At 37.6% G+C, this 14,213-nt stretch overlaps 1 protein-coding gene across 1 annotated transcript in view; it reads left to right on the top strand.

The window, feature by feature from the left end:
* Window positions 1-14,213, top strand: part of LOC149784913 (uncharacterized) — a 37,573-nt gene that overhangs the window by 2,073 nt on the left and 21,287 nt on the right. Inside the window, exons 2-6 of the mRNA XM_089931265.1 lie at window positions 886-1,101; window positions 4,867-5,766; window positions 6,492-6,544; window positions 6,954-7,021; window positions 7,535-7,652. Coding sequence (XP_089787391.1) covers window positions 910-1,101; window positions 4,867-5,766; window positions 6,492-6,544; window positions 6,954-7,021; window positions 7,535-7,652 — 1,331 coding nt within the window. The 5' untranslated portion in view covers window positions 886-909. The remainder of the gene's footprint in view (window positions 1-885; window positions 1,102-4,866; window positions 5,767-6,491; window positions 6,545-6,953; window positions 7,022-7,534; window positions 7,653-14,213) is intronic.

The following is a 14,213-nucleotide window of genomic DNA, read 5'->3' as shown; positions in this document are numbered from 1 at the left end:
GATAAGCGACTGATGATGGGTGAGCGAATAGATTAGTATGTAGTTGAACGGTCAAGACGTTTTTGTTTTTTGCTTTGTTGTTTGAAGTTAGTTTTAATGGCACTTTTAACATATTATTATTATTATTATTATTATTATTAGTAGTAGTAGTAGTAGTAGTAGTAGTGGCTACGTCATTTACGTCTTTCCTATTTGGGCTTTGCTTGGGCAGATACCGACCCTGGAATACTTCTAGTACGTTGTAAAAAAAAACATGAATTGTTGAAGGTACGGAATCTAGAAATCAGCGGAATACAAGGACCATTCTTTGTGCAGTGGTCCCTCGTTATAACCAATATATTTGCTTTTTCCTTTCTTTGTGCAACATGATTAGGTTTAGCAACATAATCATAACGTCACGGAATTGTACTGATGTGACGTCATTTATGTCTTTGACACCATTGTCGATATGAAAAGCTTTTTAATAAGGTAAGACCAGTGCGGGTGTTAAAGTTTGCCGTCTTTCGTTTTCTCTTCCTTTCCTTCTTAAGATCGAATCAGCCAAATTTTGTATTAGTAGGGCTATAAAAGTCGCATTATATTGGATACCTCATTATAATGAACACATTACACGAACCCGATGTTATAATTTATTAAGGATAGGGATGCACACACACAAATATATAAGTACATCATGCGTTATCGTGTACATTTTTCAATAATACCAACGACACGGATTCGACGACTATAGTTATTATAGTACCTATATAGAAGAGCTTTCATAGTTCTTCGTCTTTCTTGCTCTTGATTCCTATATATCGGCCATTTTAGCATATGTTTATCATTATGTCTATGGATTGTTAGATAGAAGTAATTTTGTTGAAGTACCCTTTACCTTTATTACAGCAGTTTCCCCTCCGTCTTGGAGTCATGGAATGTATAAAAACATCACTAGAGCCAGAACCCGGCTGGATACAGAAGCTGCTATGTGTGGAGGGGTTTAAGGGAATTCGCCGTGAAGTCATAGTGGAGGGACCCTTTTACCAGTTGGGTGCCGGGAATACCCCTCTAAGGCGTGTTCATATAGGGCTCACGACGGCCGAACTTCTAATCGTTAGTCAGGTGCGTTGATTTCGACATGTCATATTCTCTTTCCAATCGTTCATGCATCAGAATGTATTGTTGAAGGTCAATTACAGACAGCTGTTGTGTGTGCGGTTATATATTTGTATTCCCCTTTGTAACGTATCGCGTAATATTTGCACGTGCTGATTTACGATTACATAAAATACGAAATAATAAGGAAATGGGCAAGGACTCGTTCACGTCAAAAATTGTCATATTGATTGGTATTAGCCAGAGAAGCAATTTCATTGCCTGATGTTTTTTGCAGTGAAACCAGCTGGCTTTTGAAAACAGGTAGACATGTTGTTTCTTGCAAAACATGTTTTCTTAAACTTGTTTTGGCATTAGCTGGTTTGTAATTTGGATTGTTGTCCTGCACCTTTTATCATCAATATAAACTGGTCTTGCTTTATATGGTGGTCAGTGTTATTTTACTAGGTTAAATGTCCGTCCTAGGACGAGAATAAAAATAAGTAAAAAAGTATTTATTTGTTTAAAAAATGGGAATAGGCGAGTTTAACTGAAGTTTGAACATAAAAATACAAAAAAAAAAAGGAAAAGAATGATTGGGATGCCCCCGCTAGTTTCGAACTCACGACCTCTTGTTTGGCAGCCGGGACACACAGAGGAGAAAGAAAGACAAATGGTAGTGTTTACATATAAGATTGACGCTTCTTTCTTAATTGTCGTGGGTGATATCTAGCATCCTAATAGCAGATTGAATTATTAGATTTAACAGTAGAATTGCCACCAACATAATCCTAATTTTCTACATATTTTTTGACTTCTTTTGTATCTTCCACTATAGCTTTTCGTAATGCCAGTTATTCAATCAAGCCTTCTTTTCTAAATCGGCATAAATGGTAGGGTTTAATCCAATAATCCAATTTTAAATGTTACACACACACACACACACACACACACACACACACACACACACACACACACATATATATATATATATATATATATATATATATATATATATATATATATATATATATATATATATATATATTATATTATAACTGTTATATTATAATATGGTGATCATTGGGATTGAACAGATTTTGTGAAGTTCAACACCGTCAGCCCGATCCGGCTGTCATAAAGTTGATTTGAATTCCAGATTCAAGTGATAGATGACGCTAATTGGAGTGTTTCAGATTGTAGATAGTTTCTCCTGTAGTAATCTGTCTTCAATTCCGTTGTCTGTAATCGTAGGTATTTCAAGCATACGATATCAAGGAATATTTCTCTACATCACTAGGTGTCTACGTCAGCAAAATTATGGAGTTCTTTTATAGTTTTAACCTTTCAAACATGTACATAATTAGCTAAGAGAAAACCGAATCACGAAGAACACCATAGAACCCGCTGTCAGGGCTATTTCCTTTTCGAAATGCATTGTGCTTTTGGTTAAAACCTAAACGTGCAGTGGAGGATGTTTACCACTAGAATTATGTGCATATATTTGACATATGTTCTATATCTTTCTGCATTATTGTATTTTTTCATTTTCTACGTGCTTAGTATGTACATTCAAGATTCCGTCGTTACATGTACAGGTAAACCACCAATTTTCCGGCACCCTTGGTTCCAATGCCTTGGGGGCCATCCATAGTACGTACGCAAAAATCTGGCAAAGCTTGACCCTCCACCCCCACCCTTGTACACGTTTACTTTTTTACACCCCCACCTGCGTATGTACGCACCACCACCCCCATTCTGTAGTACAATCTATATTTAATCCATGCAGAAACGATCAAGGATTAATAATATTAACGTGCTTAATAAAACAGATAGTCCATGGATGTTGAATGTCTGGCTGCATAAAAGAAATAAACTGCGTAACTTTAAAAGTTTGTCTAGTGTCCACAAAAATTCAAACGACGACTGAAGCCAGTCGAACAGGTTCGTATTAGAAAAATTGTTATAGAGGTTTCACCCTCCCCCAGTTTCCTATGCGTACGTATATTATCAGTAGACACCCCCCCCCCTTACGCAAGCGTATGCTTTTGGATTTGGGTTACCCCCCTCCCCCAAGCGTACGTAATAAATGGATGGCCCCTTGCCGAACCAACCGAGGTCACGCATCTCCAATATAATGCAGTTTCATCTGCATTAAACACCTGCTACAAGCTTCTGAAATTTGTCCATAAACTCGGCAGCTCCTTCGTGGTCTGCACTTTATGGTGGAAATTCCATGACGCTTCTTGGACCTTTGAAGCCATCCTTCACTATAGTCACAATCATGTTCTACTTTAAGTTCTTTATGAAACAACTGAGCCTGGTCCATTACCATCCTGCCTACAAGTCCACTCCGTCACTCGGACGTTGTCGAGACCATTCCATCATCACTCGGTCATGCGCAGTACTCTTGCCACCCTTCATAGTTTTTTCTAATGTTCATTCGCTTCTTGGAATCACTGTCTGAATATAATTTCAGTATTTTGTTACTGTGCTTCTTTATATCGTAAACAGTTGATGAACCAATACCATATGTGTCACACAAATTTCGCGCGGAAACACCACGGTCCAGTTTTTTGAACAGTTATATTTTATCTTGTATTGATATTGACTGGTGTTTATGCTTGACACCACCACTAACTCTTGCATCTTTCTTAGAAGCCACTGCTAGGGTTTAAATGTAAGTAAAATAAACAAAGAATCGCATAAAAATACAAGTATCACCACCAACAACTGTAGTGTAAACACTCCAAGTGAGTGCGTACACAGTAAACTAATTTGGCGGTGTTGGGAAATTCAAGTGCCTTCTCGCAATTGTGTTAGGATTAAAAGAGGTGCCGGACCATCCGTTGCCGAGACATCGGTGGTTTACCTGTACCAATAAATCTTTCTTAGTTGCCATTTCATATCTTCGAATTCCACGTGGATGTTTTCAATATTACACACGTCATCGTTCTAGATTGCATTGTTCCATTTCAAAGTCTTCTTATTACTTTCTGACAGTTTATTTGATTACGTATGAATCACCATAACGGTAAAGATGCATATCATTGTAGAAGCATCAATGTAGCACAGTGAAAATCACAACTAAGATGTTAGCCTAATGCAATATTTGAAATCAACGCCATCTGTTGTCATAATGGGGCTTTTCTGTAATGACCAGTTATGACAACAGATGAAACTGTTCTAGAAACCGTTCACTAAAGAGGCAGAACTGCCCTCGATCAAGTGTACTACAGATTCTTGCATAGATGACATAGCCATGGAGCCCCTATTCTATGGAAGGGTTTGTTATAGCCATAATTCTATAACCCCCCCCCCCCCCTGCACAGAATACCGTAGAGTTCACCATTTCCCTTTTGAAATGCGCTGCGCTGTTATTTGAAACCTTTCTCATTCGAAATGCATTATGCTGTTGTTTGGAACCTAACCATGCAGAACAACCACCGTAGAACTCACGATTTCCCTCTCGAAATGCGTTGTGCCGTTCTTTGTTAACACATCAAAACACCCAAGCCACACAAACATATATGTTATCTACATATGACTAACATTAAGCAAGAGAAAAAGGATTTTTAAAAAATATAACCCTGGTTAAAAGAGAATACTACTACAGTTTTTTTTATTTTCATTATTATTATTTTTAATTGGGTATTAAGCTGTGTAGAATATCTGCAACGGAATGATCAATTTAAACGTAAATATGTTGGAAGTTGTTGAACTCTTCTGAATTTCAGCTAAATATTTTTCCATTGTATAACATATAACATGCATGTATTTTTTTTTACTCAGAATTTATACAGCATCCGAGAGGAGGAGAATGGATTTGATTTTGACGAATTGCTTCCCCTGCCATTGATTCGTCTGTTTATACCCAGTCCTCATATTACAAAACTGATCATCTGCACGTGTTGCGGGGACGTCCTGCACTTCCAATTTGACCATAAAAGCGCGGGAGATGCCAGTATACATCTTTGGGAGAAATGGTGGGAAGAGATCCGGAAGATTTCAGGAAGTGAAACTTCCAAAACCGATGGATATATTATATGGAATTCGAAATACGTTATAACATCAGACGAACTTTCTCAAATACGGAAGAATCCAGAGTATAAAGTTCCAATGGACAGAACGAATATTCTCGTTTTTGCGCAACATACACTTGACTACCGATGTGTTCGATCAGTGCCGGTACAAACTTTGAATATCACGAAGATCGATCGTCCCAAAACTATACACCTAGGACACCAGAAAAAAAGCAAAGAGACGCTCAGGAAAGAATCCATTACAGAGTGTGAAAAGCGCGGACAACGAAGGAAAGCAAATAATGAGAAGACAGGTGATCAGAATAAAACGAGGACATCAGGATATGCAGAAGGTTTGATTCCAGTGTGGTACCCAGAGGACCACATAATTGCCACGCATCCATGGGATTTAAAGAAATCCATGTCATCTCCCTCTCTGGATGACAGTGGGCATTTCTATCTAGGCCATATTCAGAGAATTAGTTCCAACAAACCGGAAGAGGATTCATTTTGCCTAAGAGAATCCAGTTCTTTGACTGACACAGTTTCAACGATGTCTGCTTTGACTGAAGAATGTAGGGAATTTGACAAGGTTTTAAGCTACCTTTCCGTCGGTTGCGAGGCAAATTCAAAAAGTCTAGATCCAAAGTTATTTGGCGCCTATAAAAAGGTGAGATTTACAAAGATGTTATACATGTTATAAATTGCATTAGTATTTTTGTGTACAAAGAGTTTTACTTTCGTGCGCTTTAGTCGTAGATTCAATGTATTACACAGCTGAGGCAAGTAATGCTATAAGATTTTTGCATGTTTAGGTTGTGCACTGTATGAAAAAATTAGGTCACACTTACCAAAATGATGCACTTGATAATGCACATGAGATTTCCAGATGTATGAACTAAATATAATTTATTTATGCTGTTTTTATTAAACAACTACTAATTATTGAACATAGAAATCTGTTAAGTTGCAATATTGATAATTTTCGAGTGAAAATATTCAATAAGATAATGCAAGTTAAATCTGTCAGTTATTAAAACGAAGTTGAGCGCCACGATATTCTTTCTCGTTATACAGAATGAAACCTTTCGCGGCCGGTTTATAAAAAAGATTTTATGACATCAAAGTACATGACTCTCGTCAAATTTATGATGAGTTCTGCAATGAAAAGATTTCCAACATAAAAATGCTTATTTTACGATTTAAACTATCACTTCTTGTATATGCCAATATTTTAATAATGATTCTACAAATAGAAACCTCTATCATGATTTTTATGGCCTTTCAGTTAGTGCTGAGTGTATGTGAACATTACCTTAAAAATATTCATTCTACGAATTAGGCAACAAACTATTCGGGTTATGTAGTTAATACTTGTATGCAATTTATTTGCAGATGGATAAGTTTCGTCGAAAGGCTATGTCAAATAAAAGAAAATTGAAGACAAGGTAATTCTTTGTTTTGGTATTTTCTCCTAACTATTTGTACAAAAGTGACCAGGCACCAACATTTTTGTGATCTCTCTTTGACAAATTTTCATGTTAATGAAATGATGGCAGTGTAAAGAAAATCTGACACTTCAAAACCAGACAAAACGTCACATCAATATATAAGATAAAACAAACAACTGCCATAGTTCCGCATGGGACCTCCAGAAAAATAATTTGCTAAGATATAATTCATGTGCAGAAGTGATAAATTTCGAAACAAGGAGAGAACTCGCAAGTACATTGAGTAAACTGACCTTCAGTTTACTCAATGTACTTGTCAGTTCTGTTATAGCCGATATACTCTTCAAGCTCGTACATAGTTCACCGGACCAACTTCTGAACGCAATATTTCTTCGTATCTTTCCAGCCTCTATGAAGTTGAGAGCTCCGATTCAGATTTCAGCATCGATGGCATCGTTGATGAAATACAAACAAGTGAGTGAGAATAAGCTAATATTCTGAAGGAATTTAGATATGCAACCATTTTTGCATCCGGGTATTATGAGGATATTGTTTGTTTGGCTGTGGTGAGCGACTGTCTTTATCCTCACACTAGTCACCATGTTACGGGTCTATATGAACAGATAAAATAGTATTATTGGCTTCAACTATGGCCTATAATTCTTATAAAATTAATTATCTTTAAAACTTTCAATACATAATTATACATGAATATACAAAAAAGAGACATATTAAGTATGTTAAACGTAAGAGGAAGGGGAAAACACAATATTAAAATGGTAGTATGTAAGTTGGACATTGATAAACGAGTTTAAATATAATGAAATAAAGATTGAATGACTTAACTTAATTTTGCGAAAGATCGAGGGGCAATGCAAGCAGGTGGCAATGCATCTGTTTTGAATTTGTATTTGTCTCCATGTTTGTTTGAGAAGAACCGAATGTACATAACCATATTTATTTTGGTTCACCTTTTCTCTATCGTAGGCACGAGGTCTGGAGCAGAGCTATGGCAAATAGCAAGACGACTTGTCATGGCCAAAAGAACCGGAACACATCTGGATGATTTAGTACAAACCGTTGTCTTCAAGACATATGTTTCCAAGTACCATTTTTTTCTCTCACTCGTCTGTAATTTGAATCACAATGATTAACATTTTTTTTTTATTCATGCAGATACATCATCATCATCATCATCATCAGTCTCATGACCTAGTATGGTCGTTGAGGCACTGTGCTGCTGAACATCTGACCAGTTCCCTCCACTTGTCTCGATCATGTGCCAATGCCTGTGTCTCCGCAAAACGTTTCCTTTTCCATTCTGTGATGTTGTCAGTCCACTTTTTTCTCTGCCTACCTCTCCTTCTGCCACCCTGGACGCTGCCCTGCAGGACTGTTGTAGATAGACTGTTGGCTCTAGTGACATGGCCATACCATTTCAGCTTTCTCTTTTGGACGGTGGTGAGGAGGTCCTCATATTGGCCTACTTCGCGCCTGATGGTGTTACGCACTTCTTCATTTGTGATGTGGTCCATGTAAGAGATGCCAAGGATGGTTCTGTAGCATGTCATTTCAAGTGACTGGATTCTTCGTTGTAATTCTGCTGTCAGGGTCCATGCCTCACATGAGTACAAAAAGACTGAGATGACTAGAGCTCGCAATAGTCTGATTTTAGTTTTCAGACAGATGTTGTTGTCTCTCCAGATGGGTCTTAGCTTTGACATAGCTGCCATTGTTTGTGCTGCTCTTGACAAAATTTCTGCTCTTGATCCCTCTTCAGTGATTATGGAACCAAGATATTTGAACTGGCTCACTGTTTCCAGTTCATGTCCTCTGACTTTAATCTTGGCTGAGATTTGTTTGCCACTATTTGTCATCAGTTTTGTCTTCTCAGCGCTTATCTCCATGTCAAATCTGGAAGATGTTTCATCCAGGTTCTTCACTAAGGTGGCTAGCTCATCTTCACTGCCTGCCAGCCCATCAATGTCGTCTGCAAAGCGGAGGTTGGTGATGTTACGCCCTCCAATGCTGACTGTCCCACAGTGGTTTTCCAGTGCTTCGCTCATAATGCGCTCTAAATAGATGTTGAAAAGCGTGGGTGACAGGAGACAGCCTTGACGCACTCCTACTGTTGTCTGGAACCAGTCCCCCACAGCACCTTGGACAATTACTGTACTGGTAGCCTTGGCATACAGCTGCTTGATGGTATTGGTTAACTTTTGACCCATGTTATACTTCTTCATTGTGACCCACAATGCCTCATGCCACACTCGGTCAAAGGCATTTTTGAAATCTATGAACACATGATAGATGTCTTGTTGGTGTTGCGAGTACTTTTCGCACAGAACCCTGAGATTGAATATTTGTTCTTTTGTGCTTCTTCCACTCCGGAACCCGGCCTGTTCTTCAGCGATTATTTCTTCTGCTTGTGGTTTCAGTCTGTTCAAGATGATCTTCAGCATTACCTTACTAGCATGGCTGATCAAACTGATAGTTTTGTAATTTTGGCACAGCTGGAGATTGCCTTTTTTGGGAAGTGTTATAATCAGTGACTGGGTCCGTTGTGTTGGCCATTCACCTGTCTGCCAGATCTTGTTGCAGATTTTTGTTAGTAGCTCTTTCACTGATTCTCCCCATTCTTGATAAGTTCAGCTGGGATGTTGCCTACTCCAGCTGCCTTCCCATTCTTCAGTGCTCTTATTGCTGACTCCACCTCTTCTTTGAGAATGGGGAAGTCATCATCATTTGAGGAGTCTGGAACTTCAAGCACCTCTGGGTCTCCTGTGGACTGATGGTTGTAGAGTTGTTTGCAATACTCAGTCCATCTTTCTGCAATGTCACTCGCTTCTGTGAGGCATTTTCCATTTTTGTCTTGAATGGTACTGACTCTTGGTTGTTTCTGTCTGGTGAGGTCTTTCACAATTTGGAATGCCTTTTTGCTGTTATTTTTTATCAGACTGTTCTCCATTTCTGCACTTTTGTCCAATCCAATTTTCTTTTGCTTTGCTCAAGTTTTTTTCTGATATTCTTGTTTATTTCTCGGTACTTCAATGCCCCTGTTGTGTGTCTGTGTTTTTTAGTTCTCTTCGGGCATCACACAACTTCAGAATCTCTTCTGTAACCCAGGGTTTTTTCTTCGGACGATGGAGGCCAATGAAGTCCTTGGCAGCTGCTGTCATGACTGTGTTGAAGGTGTCTGTCATCTCATTAACATCACCATCCATCACAAGGAGTGGAGCAAATTTTCCTCCAATTGTGGCTTGGAATGACTTGCAGAGGTTAGGGTCCTCCAGTTGTTCAAAGTTGAATTTGAGCCTGATGTTCTTTGGCTTGTTAATTTTCTTCAGCCTCACTCGGAAGTTCATAATCACGAGGTCGTGATCACTCCCAACATCAGTACCTGGGAATGTCCTTGTTTTTGCTCTACTGATGCCAGATCGGTAACGGTTTTGAACCAGTATGTAGTCGATCTGGTTGTGATGGGTTCCATTTGGTGAGTGCCATGTCCAGCATCGTGAAGCTTTATGTTGTCCCAGGGTGTTGGCTACTACCAAGTTGTTGTAGCTTGCGAACTCGAGCAGCCGTCTCCCTCTCTCATTGGTAAGCTCATTGCAAGAAGGTCCACAATGTACTTCCAAGTCTTTTAGAACATCTTTGCCAACTTTGGCATTCCAGTTTCCTTGGACGATGAGGATATCTTTCTTACTGACCATGTTTAGAATACCCTGTAGTTTGTTGTAAAACTCCTCTATTTCTCCATAATCATGATCGGTAGTTGGAGCATAGACTTGGATAATTGTGATGTTAAAGGCAGATGCTTTCAGACGAATGGAAATGCAGATACACTTTCTGTTAAAGTTCATTGATGATAAATATAACGAATTTAAAATAAAATGTTTGTCCATCACAAGAAAAATGTTTTGATCATGGACATGTTATACCGACACGCGGAAAGGTAAATGCTTCAGTTGATTCAACTGTACCTCTTCCAAAATTTTCGATTATGACCAATGTGGATAATTTTATCAATGACTGAAAATAGGCAATTATTCATTTGCATTCATAAATAACAAAGTGATGTCCTTTAGTTGTGTAAGCCTGTATTTTTATGACTTCTAACAAATTAATGTAGCTGTTTGGTTGGTTGGGTGCCAAAACATTATTGAACGCCACATATTCAGTAACATATTACACCCTTTCTTCCCTGCAAATAAGTATTTTCATTCGGACATTCTTCTGTGCAAAAAAACCTCTTACTCTTCTATATACCATTTGATCTTCGACCGTAAGAGCCTCTGCCGACAAACTGACCCAAAAATAATATTGATTATATGCTTGTTTTTTTATATCTCCGTTAACAAAATATAATCAGAATTATGCAGTATTTTTCCATACTGCACAGCTTCTTATTGCACGTCATGTGTATCTAATATAGTACCGTGTAATAGAAACTACTTTGATAGTATACAAACCATGTACGCTCATCCAATAGATGCTTTAGCGTTTGGTTTATTTGATATGTATGAGGATGAATTAAACAAGCTGTTCCGTCCATTTGAAGGAAGTGATAATAAAGTTTACGATGTGGACGAGTTCACTGAGTCATAAATGAACTTTTCAAACAAGCAAACGAATGAACTTTTTATTCGCAATGCCCACAATAGACACGAGGGAAGCATTATTGAAAATACCATTCTGATCATTTAAATAGTTATTTAGGAGAAATGTTTGAAACATTTCGGAAATAGAATAGTTCAGATTAGGGCCAGTTCTCTTAAGGTCTATAACAATGTATAGAAAAGCATTTTGAAGCCAATGGCCATCGCATACCTATCAGATACGTACCATTTAACAAGTAAGTCAAAACACTAAATTTGAGAAATGCAGCTGAAGGTTTTGGTAGAAAACTACGAGCCTAAGAACCAACAAATTTAGATGATGAAGAAGTCTTTTTTCCTCTAGCTTAACGGATTTTCCCAGTTTAAGTATTTGATACAACGTTTTGCATGTAGGCTAGCGATAGAAGCGATACAGGTCATGTACATGGCTAGGGCCAATCCAACAAAGAGCATGCAAGTGACAGGGCGTAAACATATGTCATCTTTAACTGGTAATAAGAATGGCAATAAATATACTAACTTTTTTCATCATGAACTTCCTGAAAATGTCCGTTCATACTTAGTTCTGCGAATCAGAATTACATGACCCATGTCATGCGTTCCAAAGCTTGATACACACCGCAAAAATGTATTGTAATTTTGACTTCAATTCTAAAAGAATCACACTCTTCTTACGGTATTCAAAACAAAATGAATGTGATATTCCATTGCGCCTTTTTGATGATTTAAAGTGAAAGAATTAATACTTTTCCCACATTATGATTCCAAATAATCAATGACAGAACAAAAACAAAGGTGCATTTGGTTCAAGACGGGTCGCTCCACTGCTCAAATCATATGTACATCGTAGGGAATTGACTCAGCTAATAAATCCAGACCATCACAAGCAGAAAAGCAGAACTGAGTTAGGTTGACAGTAAACTAAAATCCATCCATTTCAGAACAAATAGAAAAGTTGTTTCAATGCGCATTCATTCACATAATCACTCTAAGTAGACTAAAACGAGATTTTTTAAACTAATGTCGAGCACGCGACGAACTTCAACGGTCGCTAAGCGGTTCTATATGTGTATTAATATTGTCACTGTGTATCGACAAATCTATGGTTGCATAGTTTTTTTCTAATACAGCATAAATTCGGTTACTTTGTTTCTTGTAGTGTATTTTTTTTACTATTAATCCTTAGATAGAAAAAAAAATGAATATATAATAACAAGGTTATTGCATTTCACTTCCAAGGTCGTGCAGTATTACATTTTCACACAACAAACCATACGTGAACGTTATTACAACATGATCAGTAAATATAGTTTCCACCTGCGTCCCTCCCTCCCCTCCGACAGAAGCTTGTACCCCTCTATCGATTTTAAAAACGAAAAGCTTCAAGGATATAAAAAGGCATAAAACTTACTCATTTCACTTCCAAGGTCGTGCAGTATTACTCTGAAGAACTCGTTCATATTTTCCCATACATATTCAGTAACCTATAATTATATCTTAGAACCAGTCAAGTCCAGCAGATTAGCCAACAAATATCAACTTACATACTGGTTTGTATTCCAATAAAAACTTAAGCTGTAAGGTCGTTCTTGTCGGACTTTAACAAAATAATTATCCTGTCTATTTTAATAACGATAAACAGCGACATCAGTTTCAGCATAGCAATAGTGTTAATCTCGCCTTTTGAACGGGTTAAAAGGAATGATCATGTATGGATCAATATCCACAACAGCAGCATGATAGAGCAGTGCTTATTTACAAAGATACGCTGATGTTATGAGCTTAAATTCAGTATATCTTCAGTAGGGAAAATATATTTACAGCGTCCGTCATCATTTGCTATTTTCGACTTCTTCAGAACGGAAGAGTCAGTTGGGAAGAAACTCGACAGGAATTTTCTTTAGGTTTTGCTCTATCCAAACAGTGTTTTATCCTGGATAGCTTCCCTAGCAACCAAGTGGCATGAATAATAACATGGTGGAAAGCTATCTTCGATATCTTTTTAAGAAAAGTTCAGCAAACATGGACCAAATTCGGTTGAAATTTCCTTAGGTTATTCTCTGTGAAAGCTGTGCAGAATGTGCCTTCCTTAGCAAGTAACCTGTAGTAAACGATTTCTTCTTCAGAACGGTTTAGCCAATTTGAATAAAACTTTATAGAAGTGTACGTTCGGACATCCCATGTTACTTTCATAGCAACGATATGGCTTTCGCAGGAACCAGGTAAAAAGCAAATTTTCAGCTTCAAGAACCACGTAGCCAATTTAAATCAAAGTAAGCAGACATGTTCGTTAAGACGTCCAATATTAAAGTTTTATTTGAGATGGCTTTCCTATAAATGTTGTGGTTTAGCACAGGAAATGGACTTGATACATATTTTATAGAACTTATTCTTCAAAACAATTTAGCCAGTTTGAATCAAAGTTGTGCCAGTTTGGTTTCACTAGCGACAAAATATCAACCTGCAGGAAATTTAGTTTTGATTTTTTTCTCTCCAAAACAAGTAAACCAATTTATCAAAACTATTTCTGATGAAGCTTTCTTACCAATGGTGTATTTTTGCACATAAAGCAGATTGGTAACGTATTTTTTTAATTATTATTGAGAACGACATTTCCCACATTAATCAGACGAATACCCAGTTATTTGGTACCCTATTTAACAGCTGAAAAGGACTGACATAATCAAATTTAGACCATCTGCTATTAAAATTGTATCCGTTGGTTTTGGCATCCTTAACAACCAAGCGGAAAACCTATTTTCGATTTGTCCAGTACGAGTTACCCAATTTGAATCAACATGGGTAAAACAATACTTCTGTGCAGCTGCTATCAAATTGTGACCTGGGTGGCTTCCTTTGCAACGGTGTATCTTTTATAGCACAGAGGCTGAAAATCCATTATCACCTTCTGCTTTAAAGTTACATCTCGTGACAATGTGCTTTGGTGTAATAATTATGGAGCTGTTGCCAACAAATATGATCGAAGCCACTTACTTTATCATTGCTACCAAACTTTTCCGCTGATCTTCAATAATATAATTATTAAG

The sequence above is a fragment of the Sinohyriopsis cumingii genome, chromosome 13 (genome assembly GCF_028554795.1).
Source record: "Sinohyriopsis cumingii isolate HCF-2022 chromosome 13, ASM2855479v2, whole genome shotgun sequence".
Taxonomy (NCBI): Eukaryota; Metazoa; Mollusca; class Bivalvia; order Unionida; family Unionidae; genus Sinohyriopsis; species Sinohyriopsis cumingii.
The sequence above is the reverse complement of the archived record's forward strand: the minus strand, read 5'-3'. Positions and strand labels throughout refer to the sequence as shown.